General features: G+C 34.8%; 2 protein-coding genes across 2 annotated transcripts; both read left to right on the top strand.

Moving 5' to 3' along the window:
• Window positions 1-13,346: 13,346 nt before the first annotated feature.
• LOC145591930 (uncharacterized) lies at window positions 13,347-15,701 on the top strand. Its single transcript, XM_081648410.1, has 3 exons — window positions 13,347-14,108; window positions 14,467-15,261; window positions 15,510-15,701. The coding sequence occupies exons 1-3, from the start codon at window positions 13,347-13,349 to the stop codon at window positions 15,699-15,701; spliced, it is 1,749 nt and encodes a 582-aa protein (XP_081504536.1).
• A 3,072-nt stretch (window positions 15,702-18,773) lies between these two features.
• On the top strand, window positions 18,774-24,256 carry LOC145590576 (caffeoylshikimate esterase-like). Its single transcript, XM_081647008.1, has 7 exons — window positions 18,774-18,825; window positions 18,928-19,054; window positions 19,196-19,342; window positions 20,709-20,839; window positions 22,020-22,157; window positions 23,122-23,220; window positions 23,902-24,256. The coding sequence occupies exons 1-7, from the start codon at window positions 18,799-18,801 to the stop codon at window positions 24,202-24,204; spliced, it is 972 nt and encodes a 323-aa protein (XP_081503134.1). The 5' UTR covers window positions 18,774-18,798; the 3' UTR covers window positions 24,205-24,256.
• Window positions 24,257-26,108: the final 1,852 nt, after the last annotated feature.

Genomic DNA, 26,108 nt, shown 5'->3' on the forward strand with positions numbered 1-26,108 from the left:
CTTTCTACATCAAGATATATTATGAAGTCAACACTGATAGTTGGAAGATTCGTGCGAAAAATGATCGCACCGGGACACATAACCACCCAATGATTGTGTATGAAGAGGGTCATCGTAAAGTGAGCGGATTGAGCCCGGGAGCAAAACAAGTTGTGTGTGATATGACAAAGTCCAAGGTTGCGCCCCATAACATCATGGAAACTATTGTAGAGCAATTTCCTAATGATCATCCAAACATTAGGCACATTTACAAATGCCGGAATGACTTCAGGATGGAGATGTCCGAAGGAAGAGGAGTTGTTCAGCAATTTCTTTATTTGGCGAGAGAGAGTAAGTACATTTACTAGGTCAGGTCCGATGATCTCAACGTCTTGCAACATGCATTTATGGTGCACCCGATCACGGTCAACATACTCCGCACATACCCACACGTCATAGGGATGGATTCTACTTACAAGACCAATCGATATGGCATGCCGTTCTTTGAGATAGTAGGCGTGACACCGACAAACCAGAATTTTCTAGTTGGTTATGTTTTCATGCGCAACGAGTGCACGGCTAGCTATCGGTGGGTGTTGCAGAGATTAAGGGAATTGATTGGGTTTGATAAAGAGCCATCGGTATTTTTGTCAGACCGTGAACTTGGGCTATGTGCGGCTTTGAGAGAAATGTTTCCAGGGACGTCGCATTTACTTTGTCGATGGCACATTAACAAAGATGTGGAGGCTAGGGTGACGAAGATGTTCAAAAACAAGAAGATTGGTACCAGTTTTAAAAATGGCAAATGGAAACGTATTATGGATGCATCAACTGAGGCGGAGTATGATCATGCTCTGGCTACCATGAAAGCAAGGTGGGAAAGTTTTCCGGCAGTGATTGAGTACGTTGAGGGAACATGGCTGTGTCATAAAACCAAATTTTTGACGTATTGGACGAACCAAATTCTTCACTTTGCTAACACCACCAACTGTAGAGTTGAGAGCCAACATTCAGCAGTGAAGACGTGGTTTGAATCATCCACAGGTTAGTTGTTTTACTATATTAGTTGTTGTCTTTATTTCGTATTTGTAATTATAATAAATAATAGCAAAATGTTTTTACTAATTTGAATCAATGGCAGGTTCTTTGGATACCATATGGGCCCGAGTCCATTGTCATATTGGTAATCGAATTATTGAAATTCGTAATACTTTGGAGGCATCAAGGTCCAAAATTGGTCAGATGTACAGATAATTACCACTGTCACGTATAAATGGCAAAGTGTCTCAACATTGCTTGAAAGTACTTCATGAGGAGACCAAAAGGATGCGGGATTTGAGTTACCAGGTTTATGAACGGTGTGGATGTGCTATGTGTGTGACTCATGGTGTACCGTGTGCCTGCCAGATACATGACTCGCTAGTTGCACAGACAGGCTTGTATAGCAGCCAAATTCATTCTTTCTGGAAGACTTTGGTTATTGGTGATGGTGTTAACATTCCAAAATTGGTTAACGATTCGACCGAGGAGGCGACACATTTTCGTTCCCTTGTTGATGAAGTCATGGAAAGTGATCCTGTTGTATGTCGAAATTTATCGCGCATCGTTGAAGAGGAGTTGCATCCGGATCATACACAACTTGAAGAACCACATGTGAACCTCCACGTTCGTGGTCGACGGAGGAACAATGACACCAGGCGTGATCGAAGTTATTTCGAGCATGTGAACCGTCAATACAATCAACGTGATGGTGACCAAGAAACGGGTGATATTAATAGTCTAGTGAATGTAAAAAGTATATGTATTTCATGTTGTAGCTTTACTAATAATTAATCTTTTTATTATATACAACAGATCCGTGTGACATTAGTCAGTGCAGGTATTTGAACCTGCTTCCGGGCTCGATGTTGCCGTACATTACGTCTTGGAAGGATGTCATTGGTGATGGGAACTGTGGCTTTCGTTGTGTCGCCGACTTCTTCTTTGGTGATCAGGCGCTATGGTTTGACGCTCGGGAAACAATAACGAATGAGATCGCCGGTCATCCTGATTTGTACGAACAGATTTACGGGCTTGGACGACTTTGGATGAACATAGAGCGTATTCGATGGGATGGTGGGGCTGTTGGGGAGCAGCATTGGATGGTAACTGTAGACACCCATTTTTGTCTCCCCAAAACCAAACCCAGTGATAAATACCTTTTGCGTCGAATGATAATCGAATAAAGTGAAAGTGTGAAAGGTCAGGTGTTGCGGTTGGTTTTTATCAAAAATTCTTTCTTTCTGTTTTCGAAAAATAACTCTATTTTATGAAAATAGCTAATCCGGTTTATTTTGGTCCACGAAAAGGGTCCAATAATAGTGTAGTTGGATGGGGTTGGCAAAGAGCTTTCCAACGATATATTATAAGCCCAATTCCGATGAATAATGAGGAAGTTATGGCCAAAATACTAAACTGGGCCCGATTTGATCTTTACATGCGGCTCGATGATTTAGGGAAGGGCCCAATGTTAATTATTATTCCTAAAGTTATTAGAATTAATTATAGTCTTCTAGAATTCTCTAGAAGGTTCTCTTAAGTCCTAATAACATTAGAATTAATAATTATATTTTGATAAGTTTTACTTGGAATAAAATATTATTTTATGAAAATACGATTTCAGTTTTCATACGGAATTTACGAGTCAATTTTGATTGATAAGTGGACTCCGTGTTTGAAAGCGCGTAGGAATCCAGGCTGTCGCCAAACGACAGGCCTGTCGCTACGCAAAAAGGCTTGTCGCCAAGCGACAAAGTCGGTATTACGGCGACAGCGTGGAGTTTTATTCCTTATCAAATTCTACTTATTTCTGGACTGTTTTCTTATAAATAGGGTCCTGAACCTCCGTTTTCAATCATCAATCATAATCATCTACAATCAACAATCTTCTCTTTCTCTCTCTCTAGCTTTTCATAAACACAATTCCGCATACACGAGATCTAGAAACACCTAGCCGAATTCGAAGTTGCCTTCGCCCTAGACGGGAAAGGTTATAATTTCTGAGGGTTTGGTCCCAAATCTCTTTTTAATCATTATTTAATTTAATTGTTTGATTTTATTATTTTCCTTGAAGTTACTAACGCGTGTATTTTGTTATTAGAAAGAGATACAAGGCATCAAAGTATGTAATCTTATTGCTCTATTCTTGTAGAAAGCATGTTTAAATTTGTTTGATTCCTAGTATCATGTTAGGATGTTATTATTGCTTTCTAGTATCATGTTTAGGGTGCTTCCTATACTTTCTAATATCATATCAATATCATGTTAGTATCATGCTAGGGCTAAAGCTTTGATCTTTAATGCTTAGTGACATGCTAGGATTTGTTATTAATCTTGTTAGTATCATGCCTAGGATCTTGCTATTATATTTAAACTTTATTATTAACATGATTATAATTAATATGATTATTATTATGATTATCATGTTGCTTGATGCTTATTTATTGTTATTGCTTGGTCACGCCTTTTATGCATGTTTAAAGGGAATTTGTACTTGTAATCACGCTTAATAAGATAATTAATAATCTTGTTTAGGATAATATGATTATAATTCAAGTGATCGCCAATAATAGTTTTCTTGTGCATTAAATTCAACCAACATAGATAAACAGGTTTAGGGTAAACCTATTGATTGCATGTTAGTCAGAAAGCGCACATGAATACGAGAAGAATGAAGTAGAGGCCTATTTTTAGGGCAGGTTCAATCTCTTTTAGGTTGGATTTGTACCTTCATCCCCGAACCCTATTTGGTTCAATACCTTTTGGAGTTGACGATCTCCTGGATCGTTAAGGGGTGTAATCTTCCCTTGTGAACGGTTTACAAGTTCCTAAAACTTGTTGGCGACTATTTTGGTCTAGCTTCCTTCCCTTTGGACGCCACCATGCTTAAGTGTACGATCACAGTGGGGTTCAACTTGCACCTGATTCACCTCTCCCGCCGATTGCTGGTTGGTGGACTGAGAACCACGAGGCTAGTGTTAATGGATAGGATCAACAATATGAAGCTAGAAGGAACATGTGGGATGCATAAGTTAGATAGTTTGTAATGTACTTTCACTAACTAAGAAATATACACTGTCCAATTCTTATAGTACATGACTAATAACAAAGAAATATAAAACAATTTAAACAAGTACACATAAAAACTACTAACATGACCAAAAAGCAATCTAGAGCCCCATTTTTGACTTCCAATCAAATACAAGTTGCTCCGTCATTGTCCTAGTCTCACTAGACATGTGAGGATACTCAGCCAGTGCTCTTTGGTGAATCTCCATGGACCGACTCATCCACTGCAAATCACACAATAACATATTATATAAACAACAATTATTAGAAGTCATTCTAAATAGTAAAATAAACACAAAAACTTACATAATCAGTGTTAGTCCGCTCTGGTAGATTGCTTGTAATTGCTGGACCTGGAGATACCCGAGGGTAAGAAAACCTGTACAGCCACTGCATGTAACCAGACGTAACAGAAGGAGCTCCAGCACTAAGTTTGGTGAGGGCACCTAAAACTACACTCTGAGATACCCAAGGACAAACCTCCTCCACATCACATCTGTCATCTCGGTCAGGAATTCTACCCGGTACATCTTCAAGTTAGTCGGCCTCTTGGGCTTCTCTGGCCTGATAATGTCACATGGAATGTCTTGCACGAAACCAAGCTATCGAACCACTCTATCAGGCATGTAAGGCTCTATGATGTTACGGTACTGGATGCATCCAATGAATAAAGTGGGGGGCACTCCAAGTCCAGGATCAACTCCGTACGGTAGCCAGTTCACCTCACGGTCAGTCAGCGCATCAATTCTAGTACGAAAAGATATAGGCGCTCCAAGTTCTTGCTAGGACATCCTGCTCCAACATCCCAAGCAGACGCACGAGGGATATTAAGGTCCCTCGTCAAGGTACCCTGCTGAGGCCGAAAACACGAAAAGTACTCGTAAATCCACACTTGCAGAAGCGTGAGACAACTAGCGATCGAATCAGCACCTTTCCGTGATGCCGTGCCTAATTGCCTAAACAAGTAAGCCAGTGCAGCTGTGCCCCAAGCGTACTCGTTAATAGGGACATCCATATAACATAGCTCGTGGAGGAAGGAAGGATTCTTACGGTTACCACTCTTGTCTATAAACAGTGAACCTCCAAGCACTAACCACAAGTACGTAGTATACTCAGCACTAAACTGCCTCTCAACCTCCAATGTCTACTCAAAAATCTTATCAGTCAACACCCCACTACCTTGCCAAATCGTCTTTGTGCCGCAAATCTCAGACAAATCATCCGGAGTCATATCCATGGTAATCGAGCACGCGTTCCGTAAGTAGTCCGTGCTAGGTGTAGTGGTGACCATCTTGCCATGTACACGAAGCCCAAGAATGTTGTACACATCGTGCAACATGATCGTGATCTCCCCAAATGGCATATGAAAAGTGTTCGTATCTGGCTGCCATCTCTCAACAAAAGCAGAAATCAACGGCCAATCAAGTTTTTTAAACATCAGCCCGGGCAAGTGAGACAACCAACTACCATTAATCAACTAGAGGTTCTCCATTGATTGACGACCTCACCACGTAACCAAGTCAGAACACAGCTTTGATCTACTCAAACATCGCAAAACACTTTGCTCCTGCTCGATCCATATATATCGTGCCACGTGACCACCAAAACTAGGGATAACAGTCCCATCCTCGAGACCACCCGGCATCGGCTCCTGCACTAACCATGCCTCTGCAGAGCTGGTAGTAGGCTGACTCGATCCACTACCAACAAATCTCCCATACTGACCCCTATATACTATATGATAATCCTGAGGGCTCGATTCTTCTTCCCGGTCACCAGCATGACTAGCCGAGACTTCTTCCTCGTCAGATGTAGGTACTCCACCTAGCGAATACATGGGCCGACTACTTCATGACTGTTAGTCTCCCGACCAACCACTAGTAGACTCGTATTGCTGCTCGGGCTGAAATGGTGCTGAACTAGATGACTGTCTCCTAACAGACACATTCAAACGTCGTGATATTGCATGTCGAGCACCAGAACCCTCGATCTACATAAAATAAGTACAAAATCCAATTTCAGTAATAATTACAAAAAATACTACTTGTTTAAAGTTGGACTACAAAAGATACTATTCAAATTAATTAATTTCATACCAACACACCATTAACAACAATAATAATAATAATAAAAATCATGCTCACAAAAATAATCATACCAACCACAAATTTTAAATTATAATCATAATCATAATAATCACAATAGAAAAAAAAATCATAATTACAAAAATAAACTAACAATAACATACTACTATTAATAATAATAAGAATAATAAGGTTTCAACAAAAAAAAATGAAAAAAAAAGAATAATAATATAAATAATCATAGTAAAAATCATAAAAATAACAACAATCATAATAATAACAATAATAATAATACTATTACTAAATATAACAATAACATTACAAATAATGTACTAATAACATAATAATCACAATAACAACAACAACAATCATAATCAAAACAACAATAATCATAATCACAAAAATCATGCTAACAATAATATACTACTACTACTACTACTACTACTAATAATAATAATAATAATAATAATAATAACAACAACAATCATAATAAAAATCATAATAATAATAATAATAATAATAATAATAATAATAATAATAATAATAATAATAATAATAATAATAATAATAATAATAATAAGATTTATTCACGAAAAAAAAATTAAAAAATCGGAAATTAGGACTTCCGCCTAGAATTTCCAGAAGTTCCTTGGAGGATTCGCCTAGATTCCGGATCTTCCAAGGTTTTTCCAGAAATTTCAAGCGGATCTTGACTTCCACGCAGAAATTCCGGAAAAACCAAGGAGGATCTGAAAATTTTAGGCGGAACCTCCAAGGGTCTTCCGGAATTTCTGGGCGGAAGCACCACTTCCGTTTTTATTTTTTATTTTTTTTAAAGCTTTTACCTGTTCGCCGCCGCCTAACCCACGACCACCGTAAGTCACCCTAATTCGCCTCGGATCAGCCATCCCTTTGCCTTGTTCTTCAAGTGGTGGTTGTAAGGTGGTTGTTGGTGATGGTTTTTTTTTTTTTTTTTTTTTTTTCAGATTTAAATTTCAGATTTTAAAAAAAAAATTTCAGATTTAAATTTTTAGAGAGATAAAATGAGAGTGAATGAGGTTAGAGAGTGAAATATGTGACTCGTTGAGTAGAAACTCCGTAATTATATATGCTAGGGGTAGAAAAGGAAATTCCTTATAAAAATGGGAGCGTTAGTATGTAATTTGCGAGCGATGTTTAACAACACCCAAAAATAAAAGGAAAATTTGCAAATTGCAACCATTTAAAGTTCGTATTTTGCAAATTGCAGTCATTTAAAAAAAAATTGCAAATTGCAGCCCAAAAGTTCGTATAAATTGTAAATTGCAGCCCGATTTAACTTTTTCATCAGTTTACAAGTCGAAAAATTTTCGATTAAGTTTTAAGGGCCATTTAAGTTCTTAGGGGTCCGAATTGAGCTCGGAATTAGCAAAAAGATAACACAAGTGGCTCGTTTTGCGTAACAAAAATGTATCGGTTTGTGGGAAATTGTAAAAATGAGACACTTACGTTATTTTTTTTTTGCTAATTCCGAGCTTAATTCGGACCCCTAAGGACAAAATGACCCCTAAAACCTTAACCGAAAATTTTTCGACATGTAAACCGATGAAAAAGTTAAATCGAGCTGCAATTTACAATTTATACGAACTTTTGGGCTGTAATTTGCAATTTTTTTTAAATGGCTGCAATTTGCAAAATACGAAATTTAAATGGCTGCAATTTGCAAATTTTCCAAAAAAAATAAAAAAAAAAAAAAAAAAAAATAAGTGAAAACTAGGTTGGGCTTGGGCTTATGATAGAAAATATGGGCTAGGAAAATTAAATGATTTGGGTTTAAAATAAAACTAAGTGTTCTTTTGATCTAACTGTCTATTTGAATCACATGACTATGAAAGACCTTTTACTCATCATTGGGTTTTGGTTGGGGAGACTTTTTTAGGTGCATAACTTTCAATTGCCCATTTGCAATTTAATTTGCTCTAATGTATGTTGTCGTGATCATCACTCAAAGTAATCCTTCATAAGTTAGAAACTCCTTATCAATAGTGCAAGGCTCCATCATCTTAGGGGTGTGCTCTATAATCGTTGTTATAATCATTGAAAAAATTGTGTATCCCATTTTAAATTAGAAAATTTTGCATATAACCACCTTTTAAATCTTGTTTTGGCATATAACCATCTTTTTTTAAAAAATGTTGTAATATTAAAAATTTGTTGCAACTTACCACTTTTTTAGCCAAATGCACCAGCTGTTCTACCTTGAACTGATGGTAAATTGCAACAAAAAATTAAAAATTGATGGTATTTGAAAATATTTTTTTTAAAAAAAAGGTAATTATACGCAAAAAAAAAAAAAAAAAAAAAAAAAGAAAAAAAAAAAAAATTGTTATATGCAAAATTTTCCTTAAATTATCCCAAACCCAAACATGACCTAACCTAACTCAACCGACGTGTTTGGCATTTCTAGTCTTTGCTAATCGTGAATAATAATGTGGACTACCAAATTGTTAACACAATTCGGGCCAAGAACCTACCATAATCCACATATAAACACACAAGTTAGGCAAGTTCAATACAAATTTGCAAGTATAATCCTTGTAATTGTGGATTTGTGGCTATGCGCAATGCATCGTCAAAAACACGCAAAATGTCACTCATCAAGCCAATCATGCGAGGTATATTTGGTAATGAACCTTATATAACCTTCAAATTAGGTGTGTGCCATAATTCCATTTAAAGTAGTCTGACTACTGGCCCAAATTTATAACGTTTTGTAATTTGCAACGCAAAAGAAAGGACATCATCCAAATATGTTGGGCCTAACATAAATTAGGCATTCCTCGTTTGGACATGAGAGGGATCATTGTACGAATCACAGTCATCTATACTCAAGCATTCAACGAACGGCAGAACTACTTTACGTAGTACTCAAACCCCCCCTTCTTTTGCCCATGTGACTTTTTATAATACTTCATTCAAGATGCGTCTTAAAACGTATGTATCTCTGAGCGTAAAAAGTATAATATTTTTTTTTATTTCTTTTATATTACTGATAAAATATAGAATATGACAAATTCAACAATATTTGATAAACTATATTATCTTTTATATATTGATGGGAATTTATGATCAATGTTCTCAAAGTTTGAATCAAATTAATGAGGGCAAAAAGTAAGAGATAACTATAATAAAAACTATTTTGGTTTCATAAAAGGGAAATTGTTCCTTGTACCCTTAAGGTTTTTAAAAATGCACTATGTACCCCTGAAAACTTTCAAATGCACCATTTACCTCTAAGGTTTGTAAGAACACGTACCAAATACCCCTAGACTCATATAACAAACGATAAATTTGTTAAATTGAGACCCCATATAGGCTATAAGCATCAAATTCTATTAAATTGTTACAGTGTAAGCTAGTATATAATGCTAAATCATTTAATTATCAAGCAAACTTAATTGATAAATCAAAGTCTAACACCTTACAGTTTAGGATTCAGAATGATCGATGGATTTCAAATTTTGATGTAATTTATGATTTTAGGCGGTTTTACTCTATAAATATAAAGTACTAAAAATGAGTCAGTGTGTACGTGGGCATAATATTAGTTTGATAAGTCAATAATATGTGCATTTGTAAGACGATCAGGGTATGTGGTGCATTTTTTTTACAAATTTTAAGGGTACATGGTGCATTTGAAAGATTTCAAGGGTACACGGTACATTTTTCAAAACCTCAGAGGTACATGGAACAATTTCCCTTCATAAAAATGTTAAGTTTTTTTTTTTTTTTTTTTTGAAATCAAATAAGGGATAACATACTATGGTTTTCTATTTTTTTGTTTTTAAAAACATATGATATACAAGTATGTTATATACTCCCTCCGTTTTAAAATACTTGCTCCACTTTCCTTTTTCGGGTGTTTTTAAATATTTGCTCCATTTCCTTATTTGGAAAGCTTTTACAATATTAAATTAATTTTCTCTCACCTAGTGGACCTACCATGATCATATTTTATTATTTTTATATTCTCTCCTCCAATTTTCCCCACTACCTTTGCTTTTTACAATTTTTTATTCCTCCACCTACCCCACTACCTCCATATTTTATTATTTTCTCCAAATTCTCCTAAAACTCAGCGCATGGAGAAATGAAGCAAGCATTTAAAAACAAAGGGAGTAATTAATAAAAAAATTAGTCAAACTTATTAAAATCATGATAGTTTTAAAAATTGGTGACAGAAAAGAGGAAACACATTTTCTTATTTCTTATTTCTGGTTTTTTGTTTTTTTTTTTAAAAAAAAAGAAACTAAAAACTAAAAACAATGTCAATCAAAGCCCTTAAATTTTGGTTTATAAAATATTTCAGCGTTTTTTTGGTTCATTTCCAACTTTATATGCCTAAAAACTATTTTGGTTTATAAGAATATTTCAACGCTTTTTTTGGTGGTGGCCACATCGTTGCCAAATTGACATACACCAAAATACTAACCGAGTAACCTTTAATTCACCGAGTAAACCATAACCTAGTGAAGAACAAATATTAAAGTGCCAAAGTACAAAAGAAGTCCATGTATTTAATTTTAATAGTAGTCTAGTACAACGTAATTAGCTTCTATTGCCGTAATAAAATTCTAGTAGTTGTGGTACGGAAGTATATAACATAAGGAACCTTTTAGTTTGGCAGAATGGAAGTTGTCACGTATGCTAATTATAGTTCAAATTTAAATACAAGTATTTAGGCTTATTAGGTACAAAAGAATCTCAACAATTCTGATCAGACTTTGTAGCGATGGGTAGAGCTGTCACTTCAAGTACTTGGGTAGCGTTTGGTGAGGTCGGATCGAGTCGGGCATATTTCAAAATTGAGCTATGTTATTATTCTACTTATTATACGAGTCAAAATCTGAATCAAATCAGATTAGGTTCGATTGAGTTAGTTTTTAACACCGTTAATGAGTGGCCTAATCGATTTCCCAACAACACGTACTCATGAATGTCCAACAACATTTAAACACTTACATAGCAGGGCTGGGCCAGCCCAATATCTGGCATCGAGCTCCTCAAACTCAGTCTAATGATTGGTCTTCCTCAATTGGCTCGGAACGTTTAGAGCCGGACTTGCCTCCTTCTATGCCTTATTTCTCGCATCCCCCACTTGGACTTCATGGCCCAATTTTTGATGATCCGTTTGGTGCTGGGCCAAGCCATTGGGGTTCTTCGGCGGTGCAATATCCTACCTCATCCTTTCCTATTCCGGATTCTACTCTGGCGATTGACGGGTCGAAGCCAGCTAGTGTAGAGCCGGGGTGTTGGGAATTCTCAGATAGTCATTCCTCTTCTCAGACCCCCTCTTTATCGGAATCCTTTCCGGTGGATAGGGCTGAAGACTCAGATTATATAGCGGACTCGTCATCGGATGCGTTTGAGTTTACTTCGCCGGCGACACCAGTCAATCAGGATTCAGACTCTTCAGGTGAGGCAAATTCAGATGGAGTAGTGCCCATGGATTGCTCGCCTCCTCTGTCTCCTCCGGTTTCTCCAATTTAGGTCACTGCTCCGGTTTCGTCTGACCGTACCTTTTCTCGTTCAGCATCTCAGGGAAAGGGCTCCGGAAGTACTAGTGGTTTTATCGGGAAGGGTAAATCTAAACTTTGTCACTGGGTAAAGAATATATGTCCAGCAAAGAGGTTAAGCAAGGAAATTGAGCCTTCGGCTCCACCTTTACCCATTCCTCAAGACTCTGAGTCGAGTGATACTGGTTGCTTTCAATTCTTACTGCCTCTCAAGAAGCGCAAGAAGCACTCCAACTCGGATTTTGCAGGCTCTTCTTCCTCGGGTTCGGTGGCCGCCCACAATGGGTCACCCGATTTGGGATGAAAGTAGGCGCTTGGAATTGTAGGGGTTTGACTCAAGCGGACACCCCTAAAATTCCTTATATTTTGTCGTTGGTCCGCTCTCATGGTTTAGATGTTGTTTTTCTCATGGAAACTTTACTCCTTGTAGATATTGTAGCTACTAAGCTAGCGTCTTTATCCTTTTTGGGTAGTTGTGGTATAGATGCGGTAGGTTTAAGTGGTGGGTTGTTTGTATTTTGGTTTGCTCCAGTGGGATTGGTTCCCTTGTATATATCCCAAAATGTTATCCTTTGTAAAAATGTGGTAGGCGATGAAATAAAATATTACATATTTGTGTATGGAGTGCCTCAAATTTCTAATAGACATGAAGTATGGAGTGTGATTTCCGACCTCTTAGTTACCTATCCAAATGCGGTTCTACTGGGTGATAGAATCAAGTGGAATTTTTGTCGGATAAAGTAGGAGGCAACATGTCTATCCCGGGTCGGTTAGATTTTCTAGACCGGAGATTAGACACCGGTTTAATTGCTGTTCCTTTTTCTGGTCCTCAGTTTACCTAGACTAATAATCGGACTGATTCAGATACTATATTGGAACGGTTGGATAGATCCTACGCCACTTCCCTTTGGATGGACCTGACACTTCGGTTTCACATTAGCCGATTTTGTTTTCGGATCATGCAACTATTATTCTCTCAGACTCGTTAGTATAGGATCATGCTAAGCGTCCGTATTGAATAGAAAATTGGTGTTTAACGGCCACGAAAATTCATTCCATAGTGGTTTTAACCGTGTCTCTGTTTGTTGCAGGGTCACCGATGTTTTCTCTGATTCGGAAGCTTGCTTTGCTTAAAGATAAACTGTTAGCCTGGTGTATTGCTAATAAGAGGAGTTGGGGGATCAATTGGAAATCTTTGGCTTTCGGAATAAATCAGGAAGAATTTAATTTGGCCAAATCTGTTGGTCTTTGTCTTTTTATCACTACAAAGGAAGAGAAAATGGCAGCGCTTCAAGCAGCTTTTCACTATTGGAAGCAACGGGCCAAGATTAGGTGGGATGCTACCGGGGAAGTTCACTTAAGGGCTCTTTTCTCTTTGGTTCAAGCTCGCCGCCGCCGGAATGCTATCCACTGTTTGAAAGATAAGGACAATGTTTGGGTTACGGATCCAGGAAATATTCGCTCCCTTGTGCTTTCTTTTTATAAGACCTTATACATGCCCTCATATTCTGTTGAAGTTTCGGATGACTCGTGGTGGGATCAGTTACATTTGCCTTTGCTCTCTACTGCATAGCAGCAACATCTCTTGCTTCCTTTTTCAGCTGAGGAAATTCGGTTCGCTATGTTTTCCATTGATGATAATAAACCTCCGGGACCAGATGGATTTTCGTTGGCTTTCTTTAAGAGCCACTGGCAGGTGGTTGGTTCGTTTGTTGTTTCTGCCGTTCAGTATTTCTTTGCTCACAGCTACATGCTTAAGGATTTGAACCGTACCTTTCTGGTCCTGCTCCCCAAGGTGGATAATCCAGAGTTAATCTCCCAGTTTCGCCCTATAGGTTTATGCAACATGCTTTATAAGTGCATTGCTAAATGCCTCACGTGTCGTCTGCGCCTTGTAATGCCCTTTTTGGTGTCAGACTTTCAGAATGCTTTTGTTCCTGGAAGGCTTATGTCTGACAATGGTCTACTTGCTCACGAAATTCTGTCATATATGAATGCTTCCAAGGCTCGGAAGAGGTTTTATGCCGCTCTGAAAATTGATATGAATAAAGCTTATGATCGGGTTAATTGGACCTTTCTTTTGCGTACCTTGAAGGCCTTTGGGTTTTCGGATTACTGGATTCATATTATTCATCAATGTGTTTCGACGGTTTCATATCAGGTTTTGGTGAATGGCAGGCCTTCTCCTGCTTTCCAACCTCAATGCAGTCTGCGGCAAGCCGATCCTCTCTCTTCGTATCTGTTTGTCTTGTGTATGGAAGTTTTCTCAGCTATGTTAAAACATGCGGAGGATACATCACGGATTAGGGGCATCCGTATTTCGCGTGGAGCTCCCTCTATCTCACATTTGTTTTTTGCGGATGACTCCTTGCTATTTTTTCAGGTTTCCCCAGACGCCTGCGATAATCTGTTACAAGTGGTTTAACAATTTTGTGCGATGTTGGGGCAGATGGTCAATCTTCAAAAATCTTTTGTTTAAATTCAGCCCTAATACTCCCGAAGATTATAAGGACTATTTGGCGTCGTGTCTTAGTCTGAAGCATCAGCCATTTCTTGATTCTTATTTAGGTCTGCCGGTGGATTTGGGACGTAGCAAAGTTTCAGCTTTCTGATTTTTAATTGATAAGGTTTCCGACTGATTGTCTCAATTCACTTCGCTCCACCTTTCAGTAGCGGCAAAGTTGGTTATCATCAATTCAGTTTTGGTAGCCTCGTTCAATCATGTCTTGTCTGTTTTCAAGGTGTCAGCCTCGATCTGCAGTTACATTGATAATTTGTTGGCTAGGTTTTTGTGGAGATCTTCTTCCTCATCGAAGGGAATGGCATTTCGTTCTGCCTCGCTTTTGCACCTTCCGAAAGGCTTAGGAGGTTTAGGTCGTTCATCACTAGTGAACCAGGCTTTACTTGCCCGTCAGCGCGGGCGCCTATTTCAGCATCCCCAGCTACATGTCTCCAGGGTTCTTTGGGCCAAGTATTCTTCTCTTCGCTCGCTGGGACCACTTGTTGTCTCTAGGACTTCATGGGGTTGCAAAGGCCTGCTGGAAGGGCAGGCTGTTTTGGGGAAGGGTCTAGCCTGGGAAGTTGGTTTGGGTTCACAAGTTCGAACCCTTATGGACGAGTGGGTGCCCGGCGGGCTTACTGTTAAGCCTTCTGTTTCTGAGTTGGATGTTCCGACTCATGTTTCTTCTCTCATTATTCCGCGTTCTGGCGCGTGGGGCACTTCTAAGATCCATCAGCTCTTTGATAACCAGTCGGATCAGCACATTCGGGCGCTTGAAAGGCCTCTTCGAGTTATGGATGATTTTGTCTACTGGAAATTCTCTAGGGATGGTCGTTTCTCCACCAAATCAGCCTACTCTCTTTTGGTTCGACAATCTGTCGTCTCAATTGTCAGTGCTCCAGTCCCGGATCACTGGTGGAAGTCCTTTTGGGGTCTCCCTCTCCTTCCCCGTTTTAAGGTGTTTTGTTGGAAGTTGCTTCATGATGCCCTTCCTTTATTAGCTAACTTAGCTTCCAAAGGTCTTCCGATGGATCCGGTTTGCTTTTTTTGCTGAGTCAGCCTGGAAACGACATCCCATCTGTTTAAGGATTGTCCAGTTATTCGCTTACGCTGGGATCCACATCTCCTTGCTCTACATAGTATCTTCCCGGGGTCTACACCGTTTGTTGGCTGGGTATTGTCGGTGGTCTCACACTTTAAAACTACCAAGGACTTAGTTGGTTTGACGTCCTTTGTATCTTTCCTTTGGACCATCTGGATTATTCGGAATGGTTGTGTTTTTAGGCGGGCAGTTTGGTCTCCTTCCTTGTTTCATCATATCTCTCAGGAATGGACAGTCAAAGCTGTGCAGGCTCAAGAGTTCCATCATCATATTTCTTCCTTGACTTCACATTCCCCCATTCCGAGCCAAGAGTTGATACCTTTGTGCTTGCAGGGAGAGCCTTCGAAGTGCTTGGACTACTGTTTGGTTGTTGAGGGCGCCTGGCTTTATCATGATAATCGAGCAGGCGCAGGCTGGATTGTTAGGGAAGTTGCTTTTGACAGAGTCCTTGCTGGGGGAGCTCGAGCCTGTCGAGTTCATAATGTGCTCTTCAGGCGGAATGACAGGCCTTGTTCTAGAGTCTTCGCTCGGTTTTACGCAGGGATCTTCTTCGTATTATCATTTACACGGATTGTGCTCAGCTTCTTTCCTTGTTTCGCTGCTCTAGGCCCTCCGATATTTCCTATTTCTGGTTGTTGCGAGAAATCCAAGATCTTCTCCCCCAGTTTTCAGCCGTCTAGCTTTGTAAGGTGCCTCGGAAAATGGTTGCTCCTGCGCATTGGTTGGCTGTTAGTGCTCGCGATCGTCGATTCCTTTGTTGGTCCTTTTAGCTTTAGTTGTTGGTTTTTGTTTTGTTAGTAATCCTTGTAAAAAAAAAAGTTAAGAGGTAATTCATCTTATTAATTTTGGATAAAACCTGATTTAGCAATAACTTGTTATCCCTTAAGTATTAATAATATCATAGATTTTTATTTACATAATGTCATTGATAAAATTATAGATGTGTTGACCCTAAGTTTTGATGACGACTCGAAGGAACCTAAGCAAACCCATAATAGTTACTTATTGTCCTTGCCTAAGTTTGATGACAGGAACTAAGTTGATGCTACAAAATTCTAGAGTAAGAATGGAGCACAAAACAAAGATCTAAAGTCAGACTTTGAAGATAAGAAGAAGTAATGAAGATAATTAGAAGACGAGTTCCTTGAGTGAGGAACTGAAGCTCCAGAGTCGAAGGTTCAAAGAGAGTTCAAGGAGTCTAATTTATTTATTCTGTATTTTAGGCTTCTTATGTTTATGCTAAGTACTTTGATGATTAATAGGAAATAAGTGGATTTTATTTAATTGATAAAGCTTTATTTTTCATATTTTAACTTGGTTATTTTATCTTTGTAAATAATTTCGAAAAATATCTTTTGTATAAAATATCTTTTAGTTAAAGAGATTTTCTGATTTTTGTTTAAAACTTATTTTTTGGAAAAATCAGTTTTCGGAAAATAGCTTTTAACGTGTGTTTTATTTTGTCAAAGAAGTTGAGAAAAATAAGGAAGCAGTAAAACCACTTCCTGTTAAATCGGTTTTGCTTCCTTAGTGGAGATTGAGGCAACGACAATTTTAACTTCCTATCTCTTCTATAAATAGACTTGGTTTTCTGTTGAGAAAAACACACTTGAGCATTGCAATATTCTAGTTTGCAAAAAGAGTCATAATCCACTTAAATCCTTGAATGTCTTAGTACTTAGTATTAGAGTTTAAATCTTGAGTTGTATTGGGTTAGAGTTTGGGTAAATTCTAAAGTGTTTTTACTTTGAGTGAAGTAAAATAGAAAGAGAGAAAGGGTTAGAGAGTTCAACTGGTTGAGGGATCAGTTGAAGGGAACTCAAGTTCGTTGAGGAACTTGGGTTAGTGTCTTAGTTTGTAATAGGTTGTTTGTCCCATTATAATTAAGAGTTGTGTTTAAAATCCCTTGTGGTCGAGGTTTTTCTTCTTGATTAGGGCCAAGAAGTTTTCCTCGTAAAAATCTTTCTTTGCACTTTAAGTTTATTTTACAAATTCCGCAAAAATTACCCTAATTCCTCTACAATACAATTTACCCCCCTCTTGTATTGTTCATTCGAGTCAACAAGATGCATATATCATTTTAAGTTGTTATATTGAATTTGTCAATTATGATAAGTAGCTACCAAAATAGTCATGATATGCATGCTTGATATATCTAGTCCTTATCCAATCATATGAATGAAAGTACCCATCAAAATGATTTGAACATTGTTCAAAGTAGATGTCTAGCTTTAAATTCAGCCATATCAACTTGAAAATTATTGTAATAAGAAGTTTGTATTTGGTCCAAAGTACTACGTAATCGATATAGATAAGACAAACTTTCTTAAGTGACAGAGAGAATAGTAGGACTTAAATTACTTAACGAACCATTAGACATTTAGGTCAAGCATTAGTATTGGTTATAAATTACTCTCCGTGTCCCTTTTTTTTTTTTTTTGCCCCATTGTCACAATTTGAGTCAACCTTTAAAATCTATAATCATAAATTCTCATTATTCTACAATAGGTAATATAATCACGTGAATCTTGTTTTGTTTAATTTGTTTCATTATATACACCCTCTGAGATATTGAACTTTTTTCCCACTATTTATTCATTAGCTTTGACCGTATTTTTTTATTAAAATAATAAAAATATATTTTATCATAAAATATGTTGAGGTATTCATATAAAGTTTCATAATATAATTTTTAAAATTATTTTTATTAATATCTAATTATATAAAAATAAAGTCAAACTAGTGCATTGGCATGTGTGTAATGTTGACTTTGTTATGTATTCTAGGATAGAATAAAGTCAAACACGTGTCTTAAAGATCGTAAAAAGTCAAATGAAACAACAAAAAAAAAACATAGGATATAGCACTAAATACGGGCTTAAGACGCAGTTAAAAACCAAGCAAATAACTAATCACTTAGATATGACCCAAACCAAAGTCACTTGAACCCAATCCATACCGCTATATTAGCCACCTTTAGCTAGAATTTTAGTGACATGACATCATTAGAACAATTCGTTATTCAATTTTGGATGAGAACAAACGCGGATGTTAGACCGAACCGAAAAGGAAAGTCAATCAATTATTGTACAGAAGATCATATCATAAATAAATAATTAATTAAATCATATGTAGTGCATGAGGATGACATAATAGAAATCAGATACGTAAGATAATTAAAAGATAGATTAATTTCTAATCAATCCATATCTTCCCTTGAATTCGTTTTAGTTTAAAATATCCCTACATTCTCGCATCTCTATTATTAACAATAATACAATTGTTTATTATTCCTAATCACAACTTGTATTTCATTAAAAAAAAAAATTAATAATAAAAAAAATCACAACTTGTATTTTTCTTAATTAAATTAATTTCAAATTCGTCTTCTTCCTCTTAATTCTTTCTATATATATCTCGTACTTTTAATACCATCTTCACCACCCCAATTCTTCTGCTTTCTACTTTATTATGGGTTCTAATGTCATATTTGAAGAGGTAATAATTGGCATATATTCAATTATTTTTATACCTAATATATAGTTTTTAATTAAGAATCCTATGATTTTTATGGTTATTTTTTTTAAAATCTTTTTGCAGGAGTTTATAGTAAATAATAGCGGTTTGAAGCTATATACATGTCGATGGTTGCCACAAAATGAGGATCCTAAAGCTCTTGTTTTCTTATGCCATGGTTATGCCATGGAAAGTAGTATTTCCATGCAAGGTAATTATTATTATTATTATTAATTCTAAACTTTGTGCATTTAATTTGTGATTAAAATTATAATGTTTTGGTTGTTGCTAATGAAATTTTAAGATGTTAATTATGATCTAATGGGGTTTTAATTTGTTCATGTATTTTAAGGGTCGGCTACGCGTCTTGTAAAGGCTGGTTACGGTGTTTATGGGATTGATTTTGTTGGACATGGAAAATCTGGAGGGCTTCAAGGTTATGTTCCAAGCTTTGAAAAACTTGTTCAAGATTGCTCAGATCATTTCACCAAAGTTTGTGGTAAGTTGTTAATTAACTTTAATTAGCTTTTTTGCATCAAGAAAATAGGAGAATATTTAGCAAAAACTATAACAAAATGGCATGTTACATTGTTACACATTAGAAATTAAGTAGAGAGTTAGAAATTAAGGGTTTTTCAATAAACCCATTAAAATATTCTTTTGTTTTTTTTTATGTTCCTATATAGATTGTTGCAACAATGTATTCACTATTGGAGATTTAATTTTTCTAAATTTTTTTGTCATAAATTATCAAATGAATTTTCTTATAATTTCACTAATACGTAATTTGCGAAATTATACAAAAATGTTCATTGATAAATGCACACTATTAAAATGAGAATGTCAAAAAGAAATAGAGCGACCATAATACTAATATAGATTAGACTAAATAACACGATGTCAGAGAATTGTGTTTGGGAGAAAGTGACAAGGACAACTAGCCGTAACTGTCACAAAAAGGACTAATTTCGTTAAAATAAAAGTCAAATTGCTTAAGATTAGTTCTATTTTAATTCTATTATTCAATGTTTAGCCATCAAGTGTTCAAGTGCATATTAGAAGTATTTCCACGGTGTTGACAAAACACACATGCATATAGGAAGGAATCACTACTAATTATTAGTATATGATGAGTTTTCTTTAAAGTTTAAAAGTCCTTATAAATCATATCATTCCAAGTCAACCATGTCATTTATTATTTTTTTGATTATTAGTTTACTCTTATCTTATGTCTCTATTTTATTCACTTTATTTTTAGTGGAATTAAATTATTATTATCGACTAATAATTAATTTTTACTTTACAAATTTTTTTGCCAATTTTCTTTGATTTATTTTCCTTAGAGTTATATAGATTTTTCATGATTTGAAATAGATTTCCATTGTCATTTTCTCTTAATATTAAAATAATTTAAAAGGAGTAGAAGAAAATAGGAAATAATAATAATTGAAACTAAGGGCATGTTCACATTTACTGAGCTGAACTGAACTGATTGGAATTGAATTGAACTGAATTGAAATGAATATTTTATGAGAGAAGGAAATTAGGAGTTGAACTGAACTGATTAGAGTTGAACTGAACCAAACTGAAATTAAGTTGAAGTGAACATGCCCTAAGAAAACGTATTTATTCCTTTTATATCATCTGTTACAAAATAAAAGCTTGAATTTGACTTTTTCATTATTCACATATATCACATGATCTTCGGTAGTGCTTATACACAATATTAAAAATAGTGATAGTAATTGTTATAATCATCTTACTGTATATTTTCCAAATAATATTGGTTAAAACTGGGTGTGACAAACATTCCGATTAAATTTATTTTGGAGTATCGAATAGTAATATGTATTGTGTTGGTGAAGAAAGAAAAGAGAATAAAAGGAAAATAAGATTTTTGATGGGCGAATCAATGGGAGGAGCAGTTGTGTTGTGTTTGCATAGAAAAATGCCCGACTTTTGGGATGGCGCCATTTTAGTCGCACCCATGTGTAAGGTATGTCCTTCCTAATTTCTTAATCACTTTCCTAATTTTCCTAATCTATGTCCTAACTTTCTAATCACAATAAATTAGTTAATTAGCTAAATTTTGTCGGACATTTTTTTATGTTTAAAGTACGTGATGTTTCTTTCTTTCACACGCTTTGGTCTTCTTGTGATTAGTGTTCCACATGCTCTTCTCTTAAATATTGCCTTTCCGTCCACATTATATTAATTTATGAAAATGATCGTCCACAATACTTCACATTATATTACTCATTCAGATTTTAAACATGAGGGTTTTGTTTTTTCTATTTTTATCTTTGATTTAATTAATTAGTGGCTTCCATTTGAAATTTTAAAGTTTTGCTTTGACTTGAAATTTTTAAGTTTTGATCTGATTTAATTTGAAATTTTCTGGTTTAATATATATATTATGGATTATTTTTTATGATGTATTATTGTATTATGAGTTTATTTTTATTTAATCTTATCTGATCTGATGTCAATAAAATAATTATTTATAAGAATAAGATGAATCAAACAAAACCTAGATAATTGTATATTTAGTTTTATACATTAAATTTTATAATATTTTATAGGATTATATTAAATTTGTGTAAGAAAATTAAGTTTTAAATTCAAATATGATTATTTCTTTACCACATTTGAGTTTGGTGCGTGAATTTTTTATTTTTATTTTTATTTTTTTGGCTAGAAAGACATGCATGATTTTGATGTTGTCACTTAGGGCCTGTTCACATTTACTTAATTTCAGTTCAGTTCATTTAGCTCCAATCAGTTCAGTTCAACTTCAATCAATTCAGTTCAGTTCAACTTCTAATTTCCCTCTCTCATAAAATATTCAGTTTAGCTCCAATCAGTTCAGTTCATCTCAGCTCCAATCAATTCACTTCAGTTCAGTACATGTGAACAGGCCCTTAAAGTTATGTAACAAATTAAATTAAGTAAAACCACTTGGTCCAAACAACAACAACAACAACAACCAAAAAAAAAAAAAAAAATAAAAAAAAAAAATAAAAAAAAAAAAAAATAATAATAATAATAATGTTTGAATTACATATCATAATTTTTTATACTCCACCTTGAATCAATTACTAGTACTCCGTATTTATTTATAATTATTTTTTTCAAGGGAAATTACTTATATTAATATATTTGTAACTACTTGCCAGATTGCTGACCATATAAAACCAAGTCCATTTGTGATCAGCTGTTTGACAAAACTTTCCTACATTGTGCCCACTTGGAAACTTATTCCTGGTAATGATGTCATTGAAGCTGCTGTTAGAGATCCTATGAGGAAAAAAGAGGTATTTTTATTTCTTTGTTCATTGATTGCCAAATATGCCAATTACTCCGTAGAAGTGTGAGGATTGGGTCTTCAATTGGAACCCAATAGATTCTAACTGAGTTCGGTCATTTTGAATTCTAGTTATACTAAGCTATTGTGTCATGCATATCAAATTGTAAGAGCAACTCCAATAGTTGTAGCTAAGGATTTGTTGACAATATTATATAATTTATAGCTAATAGCTTAACCATTGGAGTTAGAAAATGCAATTAGTTTGACCGTCAAGCTAATTTGCTTTGAAAAAAACTTGCTAAAATAAAAGAAATTAGATTAAATAAAATGAATTTTATCAACTTAAATTAAGGATGTGTGGTCCATTTAAATAGTAAGTTGTTAGCTAGCTATTGGAGCTAAAATGACAATTAGTTTAAAAGCTTATGTGACATGACAAATTAATTTGACAATTAATCTACCATTGGAGTTGCTCTAAATCTGATCACTCTAAGTAACTAGATTATATCAAATTGTTTTGAGTCTTTTAAATCTCTATTGTCAATTATTTTTACGGTAACTACGAAGTGCCCCCCTATCGTAGGAACGGGGGTTGTGAGAAATCAAACCCCCAACACATAGGGGGGCTCTATTGCCAATATATAGCCACACATAAGGGAAACAAAAGTACTAGCTTCGATTAAAAAACTTAGGTATGAAAGTGTTAAATTCCTAAAAACACTATTATACAAAGTCGTTTATAGCATAATCTTAACGTGTCATTGATAATGTAGGTGTTACCTCACACAATAATATGCATTTTATTTTTTGAAAGACAATAATATACATTTAGGACACACCTTTAACTCCAATTGTACATAGTATATTTAATTTTATTTTGAAAATATAATATGAAATCACTTTACAAAAAAAGTACTTCAAATTTACAACAAAATGCATGCTATAATTAACATCTCAATGTAAATTAATAGGTGAGGTCAAATCCATATTGGTACACTGGAAGGCCGCGCTTGAAAACAGCTGAACAGCTTTTTTCTGTTTCCATGGATCTCGAGAAACGATTAAACGAGGTATATACACATAATTGTAATCCTATTATTTATTTGTAATAGGCAAAAGCTAAAGAACGTTCCGGAGGCGTTGGGTAAATTAGCTAAAGGTAGAAAGCTTAAACTAAAATAAACATTAATTACACCGATCGACGCGTGATTTTGTCATGCTTTCCTAAATTAGTACTACCATTTTAGACAATATTTTAAATGATTATCTAGCGCCTCGAGGACGTTCGTTAGCAAGATCCTTTTTAATATTTTTTTTTGACAAGATAATTTTTAATAATTTTTGTAAATTAGTAGCAACGTTTTTTCTTCCCCAAATTACTCTATTACGAGTATTATTTTTTAGAGGAAGACTCATTTTATCATCGTGATAAACAAAAACCATTTATCAAATAATTTTTGTATTAATAAATTAACAAAAAATTCAAATAGCATGGTTAATATCGATTTATTTACAAAATTACCACTAGATAAACATTTTTTTTTGTTTATCATGATCATAAATTTATATTTTCCCTATTTTTTACAAGCACAAAATAACCTTCTAAACATATTTTGCCATATGTATTATGATAATACTCCGTATCATTTTATGTTTGTTAGTGTACATCTTTGACTATTTGCACATGAATATTATAGAAATTTGATATTTTGAATTTGAAAAAAAATTTGTATTCAAACAATCAAACATAGGTAACATTACCCTTCCTAGTTCTTCATGGAGGAGATGACAAAGTGACGGACCCAGCAATAAGCAAGATGCTACACGAGTCGGCCACGAGCTTCGACAAAACCTTCAAGTTGTATCCAGGAATGTGGCATGCTTTAACCTATGGTGAATTCCCTGAAAACATCAACACCGTCTTTAACGACATCATAGGTTGGTTGGGTGAGAGATCTGGGGGACCGAACTCGAGGTTAGAGAACGCAAGCAAGGTTAAGGAAGACAGAGAGACTAATATTACATACCATGAGAAACCTACGACCTCAAGTTGATCGTCTGTTTTGTATTTCAGAGATCCATAATTAAGTTGGTATATAGCTATGTCTTGTTACTCTTGTACATACTGATTATGAAGATATTGTTCTTTTTTTTTTATTTTTTTTTATCTTTTTATGTGTAATTGCGTCTATTTGTTCCAGGAGTAAATTAGTAAAGAACTTCTATCTTATTGTCTAAGAGCAACTGCAATGGCAAGCTAATTGTCAAATTAGTTTGTCATGCCACGTAAGCTTTTAAGCTAATTATCATTTTAGCTCCAATGGCTAAGCTAATTGTCATTTTAGCTCCAATGGATAGCTAATAGCTTACTATTTAAATGGACCACATCTCCTTGATTTACATTGATAAATTTCATTTCATTTACTCTAATTAGTTTTATTTTAGCAAGTAAATTTCCAAGCAAATTAGCTTGACAAAGCTAATTTGCTTAGCCAAGCTAATTGCATTTTCTAGTTGCAATGGTTAAGCTAGTCAATGGTTGGTTCATACACCCAGGTGTACCATGTGCATGGTACACCCGGATTAAAACAGAAAAAACATAGTTTATAAATGCAAAGAACATTATTAAATTATAAAAGAACACATCAATGAAATATAAAGAACATGGTAATTGGTAAGTTATGAGAAACTAATTTAAAAAAAGGTAATAGATAGTTACTAATTGATTTTTACCACGCATTTAAAGTCAAATCATTTCAAAATATTAGGTTTCCCAGAATTTCTTTATCTAAGATTATTTTCTACCAAAAATAATTCAAGATTTCATTTTCAAATTTCAAAAATTCAAAATTTAAAATTTTATTTTCAATATACTTTATTTCAACTTTTTTTTTTTAAAAAAAATATGTACAAAAATTAATCATATATTTCCACCGTCACCAAACAAACATAAGGGATAAAAACAAGAGAGCGCAATGATTAAAAAATAATAATAATAATACAAGATTTAAAGCAAACGCATATTAATATAGAAGAACATATTATCTAACTTAAAACAACATTATTTATATTAATGAAACCCAGCAAAGTACATTTTTAATCTACATATATTAAAGTACAATGTTTATAATGTAAAGAACATATAGTTCATATACAAGGAACATATTGATCAGATTTAATGAACATATTACATTCCAATAAAAAAAGAATATGTATCAAGAAATGATAAAAGAATATTTATCATAATACGAAGAACATTATCTTCAACCTCAGAAAATAGCACGAAAACAAGGGAAAAAAAATTTAAAAATACCTTTTCTCTCAACAATGAATTAATTAATTACATCATTAAGAGATTATATTGGAACGATAAAATCAACTCTATTATAACATTGAATCACTTAGAAATACAAAATTTACCATGGTTTCTCTCTTTATATAAATTCAATTTCTCTCTCTTAACATAAAAAATGAACTTCTATTCACCAAAAGTATTCTATTAATATATAAAATGTAATAATAAATCAATTCCATGAATCAAGGAATATAAATAACAAATCAATACCTTAAATCATGGAGGGAATCGTTTTGATTTTTTTTTTTTGACTCATGTACTTTAATTTGTTTGCAATGTTCTTTTCGCAATTTTTAATAACCTTGTATTATGACCGAGTGTACCATGCTCATGTTACACCCGGATGTGGTGAAATTTTCATAAGCTAGTAGCTAGGGATTATTTAATATTACAAGTAAGTCCCTAGCTACAACCATTGGAGTTGCTCTAACTAGTTTTGTGCCTGGGCGATGTCCAGATTGTTGATGAAATTTCAGTATAAACTTTTTTGCTTGAATCACGCTCATACAATCCCTTTTGATAATGTAGGATATTTAGATGTACGATGTCATATTGCTTATTTAATTAAATAGTAGTGTACTTTTTGTAATTTTGTTTGTGAAC

This window comes from Chenopodium album, chromosome 18 (assembly GCF_948465745.1).
Source record: "Chenopodium album chromosome 18, dcCheAlbu1.1, whole genome shotgun sequence".
Lineage (NCBI taxonomy): Eukaryota > Viridiplantae > Streptophyta > Magnoliopsida > Caryophyllales > Amaranthaceae > Chenopodium > Chenopodium album.